The 22,256-nt window shown below is 40.9% G+C and overlaps 1 protein-coding gene across 4 annotated transcripts in view; it reads right to left on the bottom strand.

Moving 5' to 3' along the window:
- USO1 (USO1 vesicle transport factor) overlaps nucleotides 1–21,384 on the bottom strand; it is a 37,721-nt gene extending 16,337 nt beyond the window's left edge. For 3 of the 4 annotated variants that reach the window (XM_082051051.1, XM_082051052.1, XM_082051053.1), the window contains exons 1-11: nucleotides 21,227–21,384; nucleotides 20,415–20,501; nucleotides 20,233–20,297; nucleotides 13,043–13,122; nucleotides 7,680–7,780; nucleotides 5,598–5,700; nucleotides 5,382–5,437; nucleotides 4,624–4,744; nucleotides 2,716–2,894; nucleotides 1,352–1,492; nucleotides 433–521 (exon numbers count right to left, since the gene is read on the bottom strand). In XM_082051051.1, coding sequence (XP_081907177.1) covers nucleotides 433–521; nucleotides 1,352–1,492; nucleotides 2,716–2,894; nucleotides 4,624–4,744; nucleotides 5,382–5,437; nucleotides 5,598–5,700; nucleotides 7,680–7,780; nucleotides 13,043–13,122; nucleotides 20,233–20,297; nucleotides 20,415–20,501; nucleotides 21,227–21,292 — 1,088 coding nt within the window. In that variant the 5' untranslated portion in view covers nucleotides 21,293–21,384. Of the gene's footprint in view, nucleotides 1–432; nucleotides 522–1,351; nucleotides 1,493–2,715; nucleotides 2,895–4,623; nucleotides 4,745–5,381; nucleotides 5,438–5,597; nucleotides 5,701–7,679; nucleotides 7,781–13,042; nucleotides 13,123–20,232; nucleotides 20,298–20,414; nucleotides 20,502–21,226 lie in introns of those variants that run through there. The other variant, XM_082051054.1, reaches the window with a different exon arrangement.
- Nucleotides 21,385–22,256: the final 872 nt, after the last annotated feature.

The raw sequence follows: 22,256 nt of genomic DNA, 5'->3' as shown, positions 1-22,256 counted from the left end.
CAAATGCTCTTCTTCTACCCTCACCTTCATATTCAAATATTGAGTTTAAGTTCTCATTAAGGTAACCTTTGCTGTTCCCAAGTCGGAATAAACATCAATTACCTGCCTGATTTCCTTGCCTCTAAATCTTTTTGTCAACTGTCCTCTGGCTGACAGTGGCAGCTCATCCTCATCTGGGAATTTCTTAGCTATTGCTCATTCACTTTTCAGGTACCACATAATATAAAAAACCCAACACTTCTAGGCCTCATCTCTGTGGAAACGCACCTCACAACCTTCTTGCTGTAACTAACATATCCAATGTGAAGTTGAACCTGTTGGCTCCATATCATAATTACAGACTCTAAACTTAAACAATCCTTTGCATTAGACTGCCATTGTCCACACCAATACATCATTACCTAACACAGTTAAATACTTTTCTTCCTCTACCTTGGTGGATTAGAAGGTGCATTTACAGAGGCAAAGTAGTCTTGATTCATCTGGCATCCTCGAATGACCTCTGATACAGTATTAATGGTCTACAGAAAAGGCAGAAAAAAATAAATGTAGTTAGTTAGATGTGAGCCACAATCTACTGCCTAGATCACTCAAAATTGTTCAAGATCACCCTGACAGCTTGATATCAAAAAATACATACCACATCTCAGAGATTTATTCCATAAAACCATTTGAAATTAAATCCAAGCAGCTAACAACTGTGAAGCATGCTGAGCAAAGGTTAAGGGACAGAAAGCTCAGACAGCTCTATCGTATCCAGTTACCTCCAACTTCTTTTTATGTCAGATCAGTTCTGCTATGACAGCCAGTTAAACTGGACATTTTAGAGAAGTCAAAAAACAGAGAAACTCATCTGCAACTCATCTTTTAAGAGATAAAAACATTGGAATGGAGGCCACGCTAAAGGAACTGGTCCACACTCAAAGTAGATCATTTTATCAAGGGGAAAAACACCTTATCCTAGATTGCTGGTGAGGCTTTCTATTATAGAAGCAAGAAGTGTCTCCTCATTGGAAACCTGCCAAATCAGAATACCTCTAGACTCCCTCAGAAAAAAAAAAAGTAACAAAAAACAAATAAATAATAATAAACTACCTACACAAAACCAGTGAAAAACATTAATTCAGCCCCCCTGCATTATGCTAAAATCTAACAGGAAAAAAAGTAAACAAATCTGAATACTTTCTGGTTGCAAAATATCACAGAAAAGACCATCTTACATTGATGTTGCCCACACAGGAAACTGATATCTCTGCCATCTGAAATGAATTCTTAGCAAATACCATTATTTTGGTATGTCTCTGCCATACCCATGTTGCCTCTGTCCCTACATCTATTTCCTCCCTCTTACTTCTGTCAGGATATCAGCAGGAACTCCAGTTGCCATCAGGATTGTGCACAGCTGCTGTAACAGCCCACAGTGAAACATTGCCTTCTGACAACTGCTGGTGGCACCAGGAGGATTCGTGGGAGACACGAGTACCCGCACAAGCTAGAAAAAAAGAAATTTTTCTGTTTCAAGAGAGCCGAAGACCTTCTGAAATGCAGAATGAAACAAGTTAGTCCATTTGCAGTTTAGCCATGAAATGGAATTGCTCCAAAAAACGGACACAAAACCCAACAATTAAGCAGCATGTTCATCCCATTACTACATGTAGCCATTGGATTTTGTGTTTAGTAAAACCCTCTAAAATCTTCAAATATCTGAATCCATGGCAAATGTTGCAAGGAAGTGATGAGAAATTAAGCTGTAACTATTTTATTATTTGGTTTACCATTTGTCAGAACTACATTTCAGAAGTGAGAAACTACCTTCATCATTGATCTTCAGTTTCCACAAAGTACTATAGAACAGGAAAACATTTCATTTTTTGGAGAGGTGAGCAGAATGGAAGATGCCCAACAATCAAAAATTACGAACCCACAGCAAAGGCAGCTACTGGAACTATGTTCACGCACCACAGCCATACATGAATTCATACAGGCAGATTCTTTACATAGAACCCCTCTAATTATAAACTTAAATCACTGTTACTTCTTAAGCTACATGAAATTAAGTTATGTGATATGCCAGCTATTACAAAAATCACAATTTGGAAACAGTATTTGTGCTGAAAGTAGTATATCTCACAGAATCACAGAATGTTAGGCATTTGAAGGTACCTTGAAAGATCGTCTGGTCCAATCCCCCTGCCAGAGCAGGAACACCTAGATGAAGCTACGCAGGAATGTGTCCAGGAGGGTTTTGAATGTCTCCAGAGTAGGAAAATCCACAACCCCCCTGGGCAGCCTGTTCCAGTGTTCTGTCACCCTCACTGTGAAGAAGTTTGTTCTCAAATTTAAGTGGAACCTCTTGTGTTCCAGCTTGAACACATTACCAGTTGTCTTACCATTGGTTGTCACTGAGATGAGCCTGGCTCCATCCTCCTGACACTCACCCTTTATATATTTGTAAACATTAATGATGTCACCCCTCAGTCTCCTCTTCTCCAAGCTAAAGAGACCCAGATCCCTCAGCCTTTCCTTATAAAGGAGATGCTCCACTCCCTTAATCATCTTCGTTGCCCATTCATTCTCATGAATTTCAGTAGCTAATACTGAGCTCAAGACAACATACAGATTTCACAGTTAAGTGTTACATTGCACTATTCTTCATTGCAAGAGAGGTGGAGAAGTCCTGACATTGGTACTTAAGAGTTAGTTTAAATGTTTTACCTGCAGCATTAGGTGAAGATTAGTTACTTTCTGTGCAGACCACCCACAGTTGTCATCTCCAACTTCAAACCAAGGCTTCATACGCTGAATGTATGAACCTTCTTTGAAGAAATTCTGATTGGAATTATTATTCTTCAACAAGTTTTGTAATAGGAGGAGACAGTCTTCCACTACTATTCCTGGTGAGAGAAAAATAAAAGATTAGTCAAAACATGACACCTGTAAAACTAACTGGTTTCTCCATGCACAAAGTATGTTCTAGATGGAACTGAGCACACATTTCTGAACTCTTTGTTTTTACAAACATTAGATTTGGCCCTAGAACTGTGAAGCTCATACATGAGAAAATAATCAAAGGCCACTCTAAATTAAATGTATCAATGTTGAACCAGCATATTTCCAAGGAAACCACAATTATAGTTCTTCCACAAGTCTGAAGCACAAAATCTTATTTCCAAAGAATATACAGTTTGTATGAATTAAGTGGGTAAGAACGGGAAGAACTTCAAAAAAGGCTCACAATCACTTTGTGTCTTGAAGTATAACTACTTCAGAGTCAGGCTACACTACTGTCTCTTTGTATTTTAAGCATTAAAATAAAGTTTCTCTTATGTTGCATAGTGATTCAAATGTAGCAATTCTTACTGGATTACACATTTGTTATCTTTAGTCACTGGCTAAATATTAAACTCATTTCAAAACTACTTTTTAACTTTTCTGGTAGAGAAATAATTCCTAAAAATAGTCCATACAACAAGCCAATTCAATCTCAACTCCTTGGACTTGTGACAGCTTTTTTTTCCCACCTCAGGTTATATTCCTGAAAAAGAACTACGCATAGGAATCACTATGTACTCCATGAAGAAAAAAATGCTCAGACAATGCAGTCCAGAAGACAACATGAATAAAGGCAGCCTGCTTCTGATACTGCTGGAATGCCTCTAAAACTAGACTCTACAAAAAGGATAAAGATTTACTCCTTGTGCTTCTGTAAACACACAGGCTGTGCCAGACTTGGGAGCAGGAGAAAAAATGGAGACCAGCTGTCACATTCCCCCCTTCCCACACCTGCTGCAAAGCCACAGCTGGTAATCCAGCCTTTGGCAGGGCTGCAGAGACAAGGAAGGGACATGTAGGATGGGAGAAGCAGACACCTCTTAGTACTTAGGAATTTACATACCAAGTGTCCCAAAACTATTAGCTGCCTAAAAATATCACCTTTGATTCAAAGATTCACATAATCCTTCCATGTCAACATACCTGGTATAATTCAGCCAGGAGAGAAGCATTACATTAACTGCTCCCACAGCCCACAGAAAGTTCTTTTTATTGAAATAGATCCTGTAGCCAACTATGATTAGTGGTAGAGGGATAATGTGTCACTAAAAAATAAGAGGCACGTAGGTGCTGCATCACTAGCTTTTTTTTAACTCCAACGGGTAAATGATTTGGCAAGGAGCTGATCAGAAAACTGAAGTTATTAGTGAGGTTAAAGAAACTCTTCCCGCCACTCCAAGCATCCAAGGATCTTGCAGGAGGAATGCAGATGATTAACTCTGTAAGTGGCAAGTGCAGCATACACATATCTGACACTACTGTTCAAAGTATATACATTCACAGACATAAGCCAAGCAGAAACACACCAACTCACACACACATGCCCAGAGAAATTAAGTGATGTTTTATTTAAGTATCTCAACGGTAGTTTTCAAAAGATGTTGAAACCTTCCCTAGTTACTCAATCTGGTTTTGCTTGTTTCAGTACAACCAGGCTGTGTTTTAATCTTTCTACCCATTTACCCATTGACTTAGCTCCAATTGCATACTAACATCAGCCTGTAAACATTGTCACCTAATCGTTCATGCAGAAGCACAAGACTATGAAAAAAGTCTTGGACTTCTGTGTACCTCCATCACTGTTTCCTTCTTCTGTTATGATATCCAGAAGTCTTTCAAAGGCGTTTTCAAAGGCAACAATCTTCTGTATGGCAGCATTACTTTTTGTCAGTTGCTGTAACAACAAGACTCCCTTGACAAGTTGGGGAGAGAAAAAATTAAACTTAGTTTTACTAGAACTAAATTGCTTTTCACAAGTCACAGCTCTTAGAAGGATGCTAAATCAGCAGCATAACCTTTAGCCAGAATCACAGGACAGAAGTGCACACCTTGCAATTCTGCACATGTAATGAAATCAACTGTAGACACCATGCAATTGTTCCCTCACACCTCACTGCACTTCATAATAGAAGCACAGTAGTGCTAAAAAGGACACTAAGTGGCTGTACAGAAGAAAGAGGGAAGTTGTAAAGCACCTCATCTCTTCTGTAGTACTTAGAGCATTTTGCCAGTAAAAAGAGTAAAAAGAAAGAACTGACGTGAGCCTGACAGAACGCCAAGACAAAGATCAGCTAACACGCTAGGAAAACCCTACACAAGGGTCAATGTTGGCATTGCATATACAGTAATGGTTTGCCTTCATTAAATTAATTGAGATGAGACATCCAAAAGCCACCCAACTCCACTGGAGAATTAAATGTTCCCAATGAGCAACCACAACGACTTCTTCACATGCATTCATTTAACTTAATCCAAATTCTGCACAAGTACTAAACAATTCAATTGACAGTTACTATTAAGAGGATAAACTGCCTTTCTTCTGTACTTACATCATTTCTTATAACTTCCCTAGAGTCTGCCAGTAAATCCATGAGTCTGGAAACACCTGTAAGAAATGCATTTAAGATAAAAGAGCATAAAGACAGTGCAGCTTTTTCATGCTGGATGTCTTTAAAATACCTTGCTCAGTCCTCCTCCAGCTGTCTGCCATGATGTTTGCTGAGTTTCCAGCTTCAAGTTTATCAGCAATAAAATCAATCACTCACCCATAGGGCTGACAAGAATTATCTGCTGCACCTGAGGCCCTTGCTGCTTTAAAAGAGATGTAAGTAGTTTCACTCCAGGCCAACGAACATGGAAATCAAATTCCTGCAGAGGTACAGAGGAGTATATTAAGTAGTACATTCCTCATTATTCAACTTTCTCTTCTAGACACCAGTTATGAATAGACACCAAACGAATAAGGAACTTCATCTTGTCTGTTTCTTTATCAATCCTATTCCAGCACATGGCCAGCAACTCAAAAAGCTATCATATTCCATGGTTCCTTTTATTTCATGATCATCAATGAGAACTCCAGCAGTTTCCTTTCCTTTGGGATTGCTTTCCTAGTTGTTTTTTTTTTTTCAATAAAAAACAGCTAGTTCAATCCTCTAGGGATAAGCCCATATTACCTAGAAATCCAACAGGTAAAAAAGTAAGCCTTTTTGTATCTTCTTCCTATTCCCAAACTTAACAGCATCTTCTCCATTAAAATTTGGTCTTATCAGCAAGAGAAAACTCAAGCACTAACGAGTCCAGGGACAGACTGACCACCAACACCAAACCTTTGGGCTCCTTAGGTCAGCTCAAGCTCATTCAACAGCTGGTGACTGGACCCACATCTCAACTGAGTCGCCTCACAGAGCTTTCTATACTTCTAATCCTGCTGGGTTTAAAGCATCACCTTGAAGCAAACCAGCAGAAAGAACAGTAACAAGCAGTCTTATTTTAACCCTGTTCCAAGTGAAAACTGAGTGTCATCCCATTCCTCAGCACCCTACCTAACTCAGCTCTGGCCAAGATACACAGCTGAACTCTCACTGCTGCAGACAGGTGGTAGCTAATCAATTTTCTATCTCCAAACAAGCTAGATGTTTTATAAAGCTTTTTCTAAAGCTGACTCTTGTACAGTACAAACCCTCAATGGCAAAATATTGCTAGCAAAGAGGATGCTGGACTAATGCATGACATGTGCAGAGAAAAAAAACATAACACAAAACACAGAGTCACAGAATCACAGAATGTGAAAGCTTCCAGCTCTGCAAAACACTATATACATTTTCATCAAAAGACACTTCCATGTGCAATTGCACACCAAGCTAGCTTTGACAGTCACACAGCTCCACCTATAGATGTCACCTATCTTGAGGACTGATGTTTGAAACTTGCAGATCTCAGATTTGGATCAATAGTCAACAGAATCCTGCTGCAGAGTAAGGCTAACTTGTAACAGATACATCCATTAAGTATATCCTGGATTTTCTGTAACAGATATATCAGTCAAGTATATCCTGGATTTTCCAAAAAGATGTATTGCATTTTCGCATCTCAGGAGTATATTTATAAGGCAACCTTTCATACAAAGTGGTTTTATAGAATGTTCAGCCACAAACAGAAGTTTCAGAAAGATCATTTCACTAACTCACTTATCCCAGTCTACATATTTCTACCGAGGCTGAAATTCAGCATTCAGGTATTAAGCCTCAGAAATAATGACAAATGTTTGATACTGCTGAGATCATGACATAGGTTCCATATGGGAAGAGCAGAACACCATCTTTTTACTGAAGATGGACTTACAGGAAAAAAAAAATCACGTTGCTCTTTTTTCTCAAACAATAATATTCTTACTTTGGAAAGAAAACTTGTAACAGCTGACAATCAAGAGGCATTCCTTGAATATAAAACCATTGGTAGAGGAGTTGAACTTAGGCTGATGGAAAGCAGTCACCCTTTCTACTTGAACTGCATCTTAAGACATTACTTTCTCATTACCATTTAATTATCATCTGGAAAACTATCCTTGCACAAGTGACAAGAGATGTTATTTGTGGAGCAATATTTTTTACTGTTCGTAAGCTAAAACACTTTCAATGTTACTCTACACTAAAAGCTACACCAATGGCCTTCATGCACACCATAGTCTTTACTTAACTCCAACCCCACATTCAGTGTGTCAAAGAAAAAAATGCAGATTTTACATAGTCTTCACTAGAAATACAAAAACAAAGCTTTATCCATTAAGATAACCTCCATGTACAATACTACATGTCCGTCAGTATTTCAAGTATGATACTGTCACTCACCTCCACAAGAGTCAACAAGAGTGTGACATTTTCTTGCTGTTTAATGAAAATCTCTGTGAACTGACTTCCCAAATCATCAACTTGTTTTGGTAAGTTTTCTTCTGCAATAGTAAAAAACAATGTATTACAACACATGGTTGGAAGAACTTCAGATAGTTGGGATTTTTATTCTTACTAAAATAGGGCCATGGGTAACAAAAGGGTTTAGAGGTACTGCTGTAATGGTAAGTAAATTCTTTTCAAAACAAACACTGACACAAGCTTTGTACAAAACAAAATTACATTATTCTAAACATAACTTTTATTGAGAGGTATTAAAAAAAAAGAGGAGGGAACCAACAATCTATTAAACAAACTCAATTCAGCATTAAAAGAAAAAAAAAAACACAAAAATCCTATTTCCATTGATCATATCTGACTTAGATTCATAGTTCTCCATCAGTTGCCTGTTACAGATATAAGCAAGCACACTCTTAAGTCAGCAGAGAATTCAGAGAGAAAAGAGAACCCTCACAGCAGAGGAGGAACAGAAAGCCTGCAAATGGCTACATTCACCTGCAGCTGAACTGATCCAGTAGAGAAGTTCCTCATAAGGACCATTCACTAATGTGCAAAAGCGAAGGAGGCTTCATGAGAGCACTAGGGAATATAAACTATCTAAAGCTAAATGGCTTAAACGCTTCATTTGTTTATTTTGGTTTAGCAACAGGAAAGACCTAAACATTAGGAAGGGAGCATAAGTTTGGAACAGATGAGCATCAAAACATCTCAGTCTTAGCCTCTGAATTAATTTCACAAGGGGAAATGAAGTATCATTCTGTTTTTTACTCCTCAGTTGTATAGAATTAGGGTAGCACAGCAGTTTCATCTTACACAATTGTCTCATGCATCATTGTTGCACACAAAAAACAAAGTGAAAGTATCACACAAAACAACAGAAAACATGCAAATCACACCTCTGCACCACTGCTGTTTTTCTAGGCTGAGTGATAATTTACAAAGCTATTTCACAAACCAATCGGTTTTAGGTACTACTGGTTGACCTTGCTAAGAAATTTCAATTAAAAAATTGAGGGACAGCAATTCTAATTCAAAGGGAGTTTTAAAAATATACTTCCCTTCTGGACAGGGAGAGAACACACTTCATTCAAGTCCAACACAGTTTCCGAGACCTCAGCTTTTCAGTTGCTTAGCAATAGGTTCAAATCCAATCCCGCTCAGCAAAGGCAGGAATTTAGTTGTAAATTAGACCAGTGGGCACCCATATGAAACAAGTCTCTCATCAACTGTAAAAAACAGGTGGATTCTTTGCTTTGTTGTGTTCACACAAGGTTTGTCACAGCAGCACAGAAAGACAAGGGGCTAAATGAACAGAAATTAGCTACTGGGGAGCACCACACCAGACACATCCACTCTTATCTAACACCAGTCAAGCACCCTTCTCCCTACAAAGCTTCCTCTCCCCAAAGAGCCCCCTAAATAACTTCCTTCTTTACCCCCTTCACACTGTCCCACACGAGCTGATGAAATCACAGGCACAGGAACTCCTTGAAGCATAGAAAATATATGGTAATAGCACTGAATTTCTGACCAAATCTGAAAGTCCCATTTGGGTAACTGAAGGCAAAACAAGAATTTTTCTCCCAGCTTTAACTGCAGTATTCACAGCCTTATCAAAAGAGTCACTGACAAACCCCTAACAACTAAGCACCTATAAAAAGGGTCAAAGACCACACATAATCTTAAAACTCTGTAGCTTGGTACAGGGTATGGCAAAACAGAGAAATCAAGGGACTCTACCATAAAAATTTGGTGCCAAGAAAACCATTCAACCAACCCAATTTCCTTTGAATTCAAACTGTTGGCTATAGTGAATCATTGCAAGCTATCAGTTTATAAGGTCTAATTTGTAAAGATGCCCAATACAGGAAAGAGGTTTTTACTTGGTCTTTCACATATCTGAGAATATCTGATCATTTTCTCTAATGTAGCACAGCTATATTTCTCCCTTGAAGCAGGCTTACAAGAGGGAGAGAGAAGCATCACCCATCACCTGTAAATTTTTAGCAGCTGAAACTATAGAAAAAGAGGCAACTCAGCTGAGAATTGTACATGGATTGTGCTATAGCTTGCTGCAAACCAAGGGAAACACATAGGGCTATTTTGTTTTTTTTTGTTTTTGTTTTTTTTCCTTTTAAACAGATTCTTAAATCAAAATATTTCACTTTGAATTTTCTACAAGCTGTGACTGAATATCTTGTCCTTTACCCAATCTCAGTTATAAATAGCAGTTGTTTGAACTATAGATTCCTCCTAATCACAGACCTTGTCCTTGCACAAGTTCTGGGTCTTAAGGCAAAACCAGAACAGTAGACACAACTTACACAGCCTCTTAGAAGCTTGATGTAGTTTTTATTTATTGCAAAAGCTTGCCTCTAATTCAGGATGTTTTGGAGTCTTCTATGAAATGGCCAAATTAAAGTTGTCTTTTTTTTTCCTCCAACTCTTGCTTTTCCTGTATTTTTACTACTAAACTTAAAAAGAGAAGCCAGACAGAAGAAATTGGCAAAGTGAAACTGCATCTTCTACTTATGCAGATACACCACATATCTTGCAACCACACTTCTATCTGTAATCGCTCTTTAAATTTACAGTCACATGGCTAAAATGAAGAGAACAGCTTTCATCTATTAACCCTTAGTGGTTCACTAACATCCAGCAATGAATTTGATCTTAAGTGCATTTTGACAAAAGCAGTTTAAAAAGAGAGAGCACATGAAGTGTTAGTGGTAAGCTTACAGTAAAAGTGAACAGTCTATTTTAACATGCATTGCTTAAAAGAGACACTGTGAAGGATGCTTACATGCAGCACAAACATTTGTGTTGAACTTCAGGGCTTCTTGAAAACAGAAACTCTGACAACCTTTCACCCATTAAAACTCTACCAGTGCTGAGGCTGCAGACTTTCAAGGCACCCTAAACAAGAAGTAAAACTGGGAAGACACTTCAGCTCCTAAGAAAATGCACACGGCAGAATGCAAAAAGCTTTCACTGAGCTCCAGTGCAGTCTTTACAGTGTCCTTTTTAAATAGCAAGGAGTGTTATGGGTGTTAGTAGCAACTGGACTGATAACAAAGTGCCACATTTATATAAGTAAAGGTTCTTTTACCTTCAGAATCATCTGTCAATGCAGATAGGAAAAAAAAAAAAAAAAAAAAAAGAAACAAGACAAAGGTTCACAACTTGAATAGCTTTCCAAATAGCAGAACCAATAGTCGCCTGAGTTCAGATTTTCAAAGCAGCCATCCCCGCTTTCTACAGCAGCAGTTACTCCTGCAGGTACTTCTTAGAGAAGCAGCCATAGAAAACAACCCCACACTCTTTTAACACTGGTGATCTCACATAAATAACAAGTTAGTCAGTTCTTTGCTCTTCTTAAGAAACTGCTAATAAGATTCTTGTCAAGTTCATAATCAAGGCCACTACCATAAATATGGATTTACCAGCACTGTAAAACTCTGATCTTGTTCAAAACCTCCTTCACCAAAATCAGTCAGCTAAATAAATAAGGAAAAGAAGGACGAGTAAGTAAAGCAACGATTTGAGAGATGGTTAAGAATAAGATACTGCAGAAGGACTTCAGCTTGCAAGTCTCGCAGCTATGTAAGACAATTCATTGTAGAAGGCACCATGAAAGGACATAATGCACAACATACTGGCAGAAATGTATTTGGATTGGAGAACCAACACCTACTTTCCATAAGGTTCTTTATCACTTAAGGAACCTTTGAAGAAATATCTCAGAGTAAATACTGCAGGTAAAAGACTGCAATTCCAATGTCACTATCGCCTCACATTTTGCCCATTCACAGGAGAATTTGCACTCCACTACATGTAATGGAAACTGAAAAATTAGATACAAAGGTTGTCAATAACTATAAAGACTCTTGAGGTGCATGGCAAATGGAAGGCATTATGAACCTACAGGTGTTCAGTCATCTTCAACGCAGGCTTCTGCTCACACTGTATTCATGCCTGCTCAGGGCATCTGATTTTTTTTTGGACAAGCCTGTATGATGGATCATCATGTTCATTCATCCAAAAGCAGAATGAGTGTCCTACAACCCTTTTTATTTGTTGTTGTTTTCCCCTTAAAACCTTGGAAAGCAAGTCTATGGCCATTTTGCTTCGTTTACCAGTTTAAATAGTGAACAAATCGAGACCTGATTGGCAAATACAAACATAAGTGATTTTCCAAAGAACATCCACAAAAAGGCACAAGTGAAGTGTCAGAAAGGTCAACTGAATCCCATAGTTGGCTCTACTACACCAAGTACTGCAGTTTAACAGCTGGTAACCTTTCTAGCAGTCACCTACTCAGCAGTTCCTCACTGTAATTGCATTTCCCCCAGTGAGGGAGCAGGCTCAGCAGCTGACAGACACAGCTTCTCCCAGGCCAGCACTCACACAGCCCAGCCCCACTCTCTAGACACATCCTTGATGCTAAAAGGAAAGCAACTTGGACTGCCCTGCCCTCTGCACAAATCACCCTTCAAAAACCTGAAACAGTCAAACTCAGCAGCTGTTTTACTTGTCAGAAGCATTTGGCTCTTCCTCAGTCTGGGGACTCATGGCTCTGATTCATGTTTTTAATTTTAAGAACAGTCTTTTTGCCCAAGCCTAATGTCATTTTCTTCAGCATACTGATGTTTCTGTGAAATACGGTGTTATTTTTAATAGCTGCAATCATTTCATTGTCCACTGAAACCAGTTTTGATGGCCTATCAAGAAAGGGCTTCAAAAATAAAATGCAGGCAGGAGGGGCAGGGAGTTTCACAACCTAGCTGTATAGTGTCTACTTCTATCTTGGGAAGAACAGAGTCTCTTTCTAAAATGCCACAGGAAGGCCGGGAAAGATTTTCACACTTAGATATAGCCACCTTATAATAAGTATTTGAGGTTTTATCTCTCAATATGTCTGCAAAATCATCGGTTAGTAGTATCCCATTTGACCCTAACAGCCAGAACTGTCCTTTTCCAATAGCAAAGACAGATCTGATTATTTACTTACAAACTACAAAAACACGAAAAATGAATTATCCTATTCCAGTCTGGAATTATCCTATTCCAGTCTGGCTGCTGCTCACAGAACATAGATTTTAAAATGAATAAGTAAGAGATCCAGTATTACTTTAATCCAAGATGTGCAAAAGATTTTTAGCATTGTAATAACAGCTATACAATAACAAAGCAAGTTTCAACATTAGTCAATCACATGGTATTACAATTTATAATTTGAGCAAAGCCACCAAGGAAAGCAACTCCACAGTCAATACAGCTATTACTTGGTACCAAGTGCTTACCTTGCTCCTCCTCTTCTAGGTCATTCGATATTACATTGTAGAGAGTGTCCAAGGCATAGCCAATTATTTCAGAATCTGAACTGCAAATGAAAGAACCACTTTTCTTTAATGACTTATTTCCAACTCCTCTTACAACAGTGTTTTTCTGCACACGCAGTTCCTTTTGCAGCATTACAGCAAGTGAGAAGGGCTGATGTTGACAGGTATTGTATAATACCGTATAATCATGAGCTGTCCAGTCCCTAAATAGAGTCACATTCATTTTTTCAGTTATGTTCCCTCAGGCAATCACATCATGACCATAGGAAGTTTCACTGTAAGTGTGTCTTCCACTTCCTGAGTCACTCCTTCCAACCTGCTTCTCATGTATACCAGCACCAACCTCTAGAAGGGATTCAGACCCCTTCCCAAAAAGTCACCCAAGGAAGCTGCACACCAGTTTCAGCATCACCACAGGAAAGACCCTCCCCACTACCCATCAGCAAGAACGAGAGGCCAAAAGCTTGTGTTCCACTTGAATGCTGTGATGACAGCTGGGGATTCTCCCAAACAGGCCAGCCTCTGTGTTACCAACGCAGACTACACCCACTTATTAAGAGATTTGTAACTCTAAGCATCCCCAGGAAGCGGCTGGGCAGTCAATCTCACCCCAAAGCATTAGTTCACCTGCTTACACAAAGACTCTTAGTAAGCCCTGCTTTAAGAGACCTGTTTATTCTGCATTACAAAGCCTGGAGAATCTGTCAATACTACACTAAAACGAAGACATGGTACAAGAGTTTTGGAATAACCATTTTGCTGCTTGCTTTGTTGCTCATAAACCAGAAAAGTATGAATGCACAGCTGGTCAAAAAAACAAAGGAAAAGAAAACGTAACATGACAAAGGCAGGTATATCAGAAGGCAGAAGGACAAACCTCACAGCTGTTTTCATGTCTTACCCAAGCATCAGAAGAGCATGCTGTCAAAGCAAGATCTCATTCAAACTTAAGTATTTGCTTTCCCTGACCTCTAAGGCATACAAAGTAAAGCCTCCACACCAAAGACAAATTTGCATCTTAAGAAGCTACTAAGGTCAGTTCAGAACAGAGGCCTAAAAAACAACCTGTCTAACCAGAAATCTTGAAAGCTAAGCCCTAATTGAGGCCAGCTATCTCTGTTAGACCAGTCATTAAAGATGACAGACATACAGCAGTTGTCACAACTGAGAAAACTAGACATGCCTCAAGGTGATCCACCAGCTTTGAAAAGACAGAAGCAATCTGTACCTACATGTCTTGTATCACAGCAAGGGCTTTAGTGGAGCCATCAAGTGACACCTAATCTTCCTTTCTATCAATCTCACACTAAAACAAAAGCTAGAAATAATCAGGTATCAGTGTAGTTTGCTCTTTTATGTTGGGTTTTGAACTGAATCCTTGTGCTGCTGATGTCCTCCCAGTACACATGCATATTTCCTCAGTGTGTGTCACTCCATTCATACCACCTACTTTTAAACTAGTCTGTAATGAAAACAAAAGGAAAAAATTATCTTCTCTGCTGAACTGTTAGTCAAAGCAAGTCAAGGAAGCTTTTAGTCCATGTAAAGAGTCTCATGCAGAAAGTATGCTCATATTTCCACCCTGCCTATATTTTCCCTTCCTTGCAATTTTAGTTCTTCAACACAATACTACAAAGACTATGGTTTCCTTTTCATGTAACTGAAACAATTCCATATCTGAAACACACATAGGAATTATTTCCTGGAGGCTTTAACAAAAACAAACAAACAAAAAAACCCCAATACAACAACAAAAACCAAAAACAAGTCTCAGCCTTACTCTTCCTTGTAAGGGAAATCACAACAGCTACAAAAGAATAAGCAATTTTTATGTAGAAGTTGGAAAAGCAGGTCTTGTTTCTCTTGTCCAAAGAACGCATCACAAAATGAGAACAGCAGCATCCTTCCGATCTCTGCTGTTCTATTTTGCTACCATCTGCTGTTCACCACATACAACATGTTATTGATAATTCTGTTCAGATTGAAGCTGTGCAGCTTCTGCTCTATAGCTAGAAAAAAAAAAAAAAAAAAATCAAATAGACTTCCAGTCTCTCATGCATCCATAAAAGATGCAACCTTTATGCACTGCAACAATCCAGCATAAGCCACCTAAGGCCTCTTCCCTCTGATAAGAGTGCTTTTAGGTGGCACTCCATCAAAATGTCAGAGCAGCACTTCATGAGTTCACAAAAAATAGCAAAGAATCATGTGGAAGTGAAGGCACCTGTGTATTATCCTGCCCAAGAGCGTGCCTCAAAAATGTTTTCACCTGTTCTTCTAAAATTATAACACTTCACTGTCAGAATAGAGACAAGCATCATCTATACTGTCAAGAAAGGCATCAAAAAGCAGAGTGTTTCTATCAGGTCATCAGTGACAGCATGACTGGAAAGGAGGGCATATTGTTACCCCTAAAAATTCAGCTAATGGAAAAGCTATAAAAGGGGTACAAACACATTACCTCTTATGGAAGTTTTAATAAGAAGCCTGACAAAATTTGAAAATTTTGAACTAATATGAATAGCTGCGGTTTGTACTTTAAGAAAAAAAAATAATTCTCTCTCTCAGGTTCATGTTAGATTTCAAACTATTAGAATGGTCGTACTGAAATTTAAAAACCTTGCTACCCAAGTAGAACCAAAGGAGTTAAAGATCCAGTTAACATCTCGTTCTATTGCCCTTTCCCACACCAACAGTTAAGTGGTACTGACCTATTCTACAGTCAATGCCAATATTTTCTTTCAAAAAATCCCTGGTGGTATGTGGCAACATCTATACAGCAAATCAGGAAATGGAAAGCTCTTCTAGTAGATCACAGTTCCTACTTTATCATTACAAAATAAATATATGGCATTAGAACACCGGTGTGTATAAGAGTCTGGAACATTTAAAGGCTGACTCAGGAGTGTTACCAAGCTCCAGGCTCACTGACATGCATAGCTGAAAAGCTAGTGAAAGAAGCTTGTTCTACAGAAAACTGACTTTAAGTCATCTCAGCCCAGGCAGGAGACAGAGCTTAAGGCGATCTGCAACTAAACCATATAACAAGTGGAACTCTGTGCTCATTTAAGAAACAAAAGTTGCATATTTTTGTTCAAGGATAAAGGCTGTATAAACTCTGAGGACAAAAATGAGAACAGGACACAAGAAGCACTTGCCATTTCAGCACAATCATAGAAACCAGGCCCTTTCCCTCCTAAAGATAGGAAATGAAGCTATAAATGCCTCTCATCTTGTACTATCAACTTCAGAATTAAGGAAATATCAGCATGCCTTAGAACACAAAGAGCTCAAAAAAACCCAACAGAATTACTACAAGAAAATTAAATTATTAGCACAGAAATGAGGTTGCAAATGGAAGAATAGAAAGAACTACTACTACAGAACTGATACAGTACTTGTGCCTATCACTTCACATTTCAATGGAATGAACAATTGATTCACCAAAATCAGGAGATACACCAGAGATGAAAGCTACTTTTTAACGCTAGGACTACATGAATAACAGGTAATATAATTCTTGAGAAAATATAACAGTTGTGCTGTCATACTTCGTTGAAAAGGTTGTAAAACCAAACAACTTTTCTATTGGATACCAATTTTACAATGAACTTATTTGTATTAGGAAATAATCTCTTACCCACAGAGTTGCTTCAGTTTTTCATACTATTACATATTCCAGTAAAAGCAATGCTGCTAAAGATCGAACAGTTGTGCATCTTGAACTATTCCATTTATTTTGGTAAATACATAATAGGAAAGTATGGTAGCACTTGTCTGTCTTCTCATGTTACAGCACTCTCTACACCAGCTATCCATTCCACACACACTAAGGCTCTGTGGATTCAGAGACACACCCCTGCTGGTGGCTCACCACCCGGTAATTCTTTCCACCTAAACACCCCATCCCTGCAAAATAGGCTGGAGAGAATATTAAGCATTACCTGATATAGCAGAACCAAGTCCTGCCTCTACTTAACTGGGAACTAAGAGGTGAATCCCACAGATCATATTCACATTCTGATGCACAAAAAACACAGCAACTACATGTGTGCATCCAAGACAATGGGCAGACAGATGCATGATATCTCCAGTCTGTAACATGATAACCATCAGCAGGTTCATAGCTAAAAAGCTTCAACTCAAGAGCTCAGTCACCCATCTTCAGGCCAATCTAATAATCACTGAAAAAGCATACTTGCCTAAAACTAAACTACAGAAGAAAACAAAAGTCACAGTTTTGACTTCAGCATTCTCTTGGTCCTTGCCTATTTCTAAACAAATTAGACCTTCCGTAATCTGAAATAAAATGAAATATAACAAAGGAAAGTGTAGAGTCTTGCATCTGGGTAGGAACAACCCCAGGTTCCAGTATAAGTTGGGGAATGACCTATTAGAGAGCAGCGTAGGGGAAAGGGACCTGGGGGTCCTGGTGGACAGCAGGATGACCATGAGCCAGCACTGTGCCCGTGTGGCCAGGAGGGCCAATGGCATCCTGGGGTGTATTAGAAGGGGGGTGGTTAGCAGGTCCAGAGAGGTTCTCCTTCCCCTCTACTCTGCCCTGGTGAGACCACATCTGGAATATTGTGTCCAGTTCTGGGCCCCTCAATTCAAGAAGGACAGGGAACTGCTGGAGAGAGTCCAGCGCAGAGCCACGAAGATGATTAAGGGAGTGGAGCATCTCCTTTATGAGGAAAGGCTGAGGGAGCTCGGTCTCTTTGGTTTGGAGGAGACTGAGGGGTGACCTTATTAATGTTTACAAATATATAAAGGATGAGTGTCAGGAGGATGGAGCCAGGCTCTTCTCGGTGACAACCAACGGTAGGACAAGGGGTAATGGGTTCAAACTAGAACACAAGAGGTTCCACTTAAATTTGAGAACAAACTTCTTCACAGTGAGGGTGACAGAGCACTGGAAGAGGCTCACCAGGGAGGTTGTGGAGTCTCCTTCTCTGGAGACATTCAAAACCCACCTGGATGCCTTCCTGTGTAACCTCATCTAGGTGTTCCTGCTCCGGCAAGGGGATTGGACTAGATGACCTTTCAAGGTCCCTTCCAATCCCCAACATTCTGTGACTCCGTGAAACTTCACAGCAACACAGTCAACATACAGGACCAACATATGTAAGTCACACATATGAATACAGTGACAGCTCAGAAGACAGCTTGAGTCAATAACTCTTCTCTAAAGTTGCACTGCTGCCTCTTAATCTTAAGCAGCTGCAATGGAAAAAAATAAAGGACAACAGGAGGAAGAAACAAGCATTTTCCATTTCAGAAAGCTTCAGGACACCTCAAGTGGACACTAGAAAGGTCCAAAGATCACACCCATAGGCACAGACTGCAACAGTGATGATACAACAGTACTGTTCTCTGTCAGACCATTGACCTCCCAGTTCAATACACCAGTCCTACTCGGCATCAGGACAGCTGAGCCTGCGACTCGTTTATCAAGCAGTTATTCAGGTGAGATGGCACTGATTTGTATTCTGACAACTGAAAGAGTCCCTATAGCCTCCACTCTACAATCACTGACACCAAATGGTGCATTCATACCACCTGTAACATGTACCGGAATGTATCAGACAGAGAAGCTACAAATAAACTGCCCTCACATGAGCATACAACATGTAGGCCAGCCTCTGTGCTAGTCCACCATAAAACATGCATAAAGAAATGAGTCTATCAACATTTTGTGGAAGACACCATCTTTGTAGCTGAAAACCCAAAAAAACAATAAGAGCTATTTACTGGTTTTTTTGAACTGCAACCTGAGTTGCCCCAGACATCTGAACAGAGCTTCAGCACATATAACTTCTAAAGGGACAACAGGAGCCCAAAAAGCACAGAAAAGCTCTTAAGTCCCTACTCTCAAGGCTTAGATTTAGCATCTCAAAGGAAAGGAGATCAATAGACCCTGCCTCCCTTCTCAAAGTTCAAATTAGCCTCAAGAGCAGATAAGTGGATGAAAGGAAGGTCCTTGACCTAATTTTTTGAAGGGCTTCCCCTTCACATCCGTAACAGTTACTCCTATAACCTTCCCTTTTACTGTTTTCATCATATAAGTTCCATGCAGGCCAAACATCCATTTTTAACTACCCAGCCAAAAGAATGGAAATAACATGTACTTATCTAGACACCAGCCCCACACCTTCTTCCCAGCTGGCATAACTGGCCAAGCAAGGAAGGCCACCAACAGCCTTCAGCTGAGCACTGAAAGGTTTCTTGTCCTCTACACATAAGCAGAGCAAGATGCCTCCTTTTAGACACTGAACTGCTACTTTCCTAATTCCTGTTTCCCGTGTATGCACATGCAAGTATTCCACACCTGCCCTTATGACAAGTTTTTATTTTTTTACCAGTTTAATGTTCAAATCCAGACTGAAAAGCAGCTACAGAACACTTGCCTACCTAAGCACCAACAATGTGCAGTATTTGAAGCTTAAATCAGAGCACGGCAAACAGGTTCCAAGTTATATCACGTGAGTGCTATCAAGTACAGAACCACAATCACTTGCAGAAAGAGACAGACAGCAAAGATACTTTAAATTCTGAATTGCATAAATGTTACATTCTAATTCACATAAAGTATTCAGAATGCTGTCACACATTAACAGCAGCCCTTTCTACATGGAGTCCAGCTCTCACATTAACTTGAACCCTTCAATATAAGCACCTGCACCATTCCCCAAAACAGATTCATTCTACCAATTCAGCTGATGACAACACATCTGAGAAAAACATTTGCTGACTTCATTAATTTCCTCTTAATTCTGTCTAGTTCACTTTTTGTGCAGTAATAGGTTAACCTGGGTTATTTCAAATACATTATTTAGCTAATCTTCTAACTTTGGATTTACCTTGCCCTGTTTCCACAGTAGTAGAAACTGACCACTTGGGAGCATTAAGATACACTTTGGTACCACCTTTACTCTAGAACTGGTCTTTCTGTCCTGCTCATCCACATTTCTAGAAATCTGTTCTTCTCACCACTAACTATGCTCCAATTCGGTTTGTCATCATAAAAAGCCACCAGGACAGAAAAGCTGTTAAAAATCCTAGCATTATGTATGAAGTCTGTCAGTTTTAGCAGCAGAGCAGGGTCAGGTTATCAGCTGAAGGTCACTGCCAGAGGCTAGCAACATCCTTACCGGTCTGTCTGAAGAACGTGGATGAGATGTTCCATAGCTTGTATGCCCACCTCCAGTCGGTATTTCTATTTGGAGAAAAATGGAATAGCGGTCTAGCTCAAAGTCCAAACAAAGCTTTTTTAAGCAACACATCTCAAAACTACAAAAAACCCATACAACTCTTCAGGAAAATCGGTACTTACCTTTGATAACGATTTAAGAGCACGTACGGCATCCCTCCGGTCATCCAATAAAGTCGAAGAAGCTACACGGTCACACAGCTTCTGAATCTGGATATGTACAAGATACGTGGTAAAAGACAACATGCCACAAAGATGTAACTGATTCCAAATCAGTCCACAAAATAGAGCCCCGTTTCGGCCATTGCAAGGAAAAGCTGTTAATTCCCCACATTCAACGATAACTTATCTGGGCAGAATAAGGCACCGCACATTCAGACTACCTGAACAAAACCAAAACTGTCACAGCAAGGCAGACAAATCCAGGCTACTTGCATAAACCTAGGACAGCTTCCAGGACCTGCCTGCTGGCAACAGCAGCAAAGCGTTTTCCCAGCCGCCTGCACTTCCCAGCCCGGGAATGGAGAGGCGAGGCCGTTCCCCGCCCCTATGCTGGCACTGCAGGGCACCAGGCCGGCCCTGCCTGTCTCCCGAACACTCGGCTGACGCGGGACACAGTCACCACCCGGCGCCGGTGGCAGCTGGAGGGACTCTCACCGCCGCGACTCGGGGACGCTCCAGCAGCGCCTCCCCCACGCTGCCCTGCGGGAACGACCCAGCGCTCCAGCAGCGCTCCCCTCTGGTCCGGCCGACCGCGGCCTGCCGAAAACAAGCCGCCGCCAGGGTCCGAGCGGCGCCCCGCGGCCGCCGGCTCCCGCCGCAGCCCCATTGCAGCGGGCGAGGGACGCGGCGCACCGGTGTACCCGTGCGCCTCGACTCCACTGGGCCACCCGGGAGCCCCTAGGCCCCGCCGAGCGGCCGCCTGTCCCGCTCACCGTCTCAGTGCCGGAGGGCTGCGGCCCGGCGCTGGGGCCGCCCATGACTCCCCGCAAGAAGTTCATGGCGGCTTGTCTGGCGGAGCTCAACCTGCGACCCCCGGACCTCGCTCCTGGACCCGCCGCCTCCCCCCGCGACGGAAGCGACCGCCGCGCCTGCGCCGCGACGTGGCGCGTACGTGGCCGGTGGTGAGGGGGCGGAGTCGGAGGGACGCCCGGCCCTGCGCGGCAGTGCCTGGGGCCGGCAGTGACAGTGTCTTCATCCGGTCCTCCTCTGCCTTATGACATGGCGCACCCCTCTTTGGGTCCTGCAGCTGCACCCTGCGAGCCCACACAGGCTCCACAGCGCACACGGGGGACGAGGCGCTCCCGCTTCTGGTTGCGCTGAGCAGGACCCCTCCGAAGCCCACACCTGTGACCCGCAGCCCTGTCACCCCATCCAGCGTGCACCCACTGCCTGTGCTGTTGCATTTCATCCCATCCAGAATTAATGGAGCCAAAACAACCTTCCTTCTCATAATTATCAGCCTCATTAAGCTTTTTTTAAAATTTGGTAGAACACAAGATCAACGTTCACTCCCATGTCAACCCCAGTTTACAATGCTTTTTGCCATGATTGTTACCCACATTGCTGCCTGCGTTTGTCACTATCAAAAAAAAAAAAAAAAAAAAGGTAGGAAACAGGGCTGAATACCACATGAGACAGTAGAACATTTTGCAGATCCACAGGGGCTGGGGGCATTAACCTGCCCTAAAAACTAAAACCAGCACACTCCTGTAAGCAGTTCCCCAGTTCCCCTCCTGGTGTCTCAGGAGTTGGTGTATCCAGAAGAACCCCAGCACACCCTAAGGCTTGGAATTCAGGAATTGTTTGCTTTTAAAGGAAAAAGAAAATGTGATAAAAACTAACTAGAAGAAGAAAGCTGCTGTATTCTATTTTTAGAAGAGAATCAACTCAGTGAGAAACAGCTTAGCCAGATACCACTTACGGTTAAGTCTAAGAGAACATCAATAAGTAGATGAGTTTCTT

Source organism: Streptopelia decaocto (genome assembly GCF_964273445.1).
Source record: "Streptopelia decaocto genome assembly, chromosome: 4".
Taxonomy (NCBI): Eukaryota; Metazoa; Chordata; class Aves; order Columbiformes; family Columbidae; genus Streptopelia; species Streptopelia decaocto.
The sequence above is the reverse complement of the archived record's forward strand: the minus strand, read 5'-3'. Positions and strand labels throughout refer to the sequence as shown.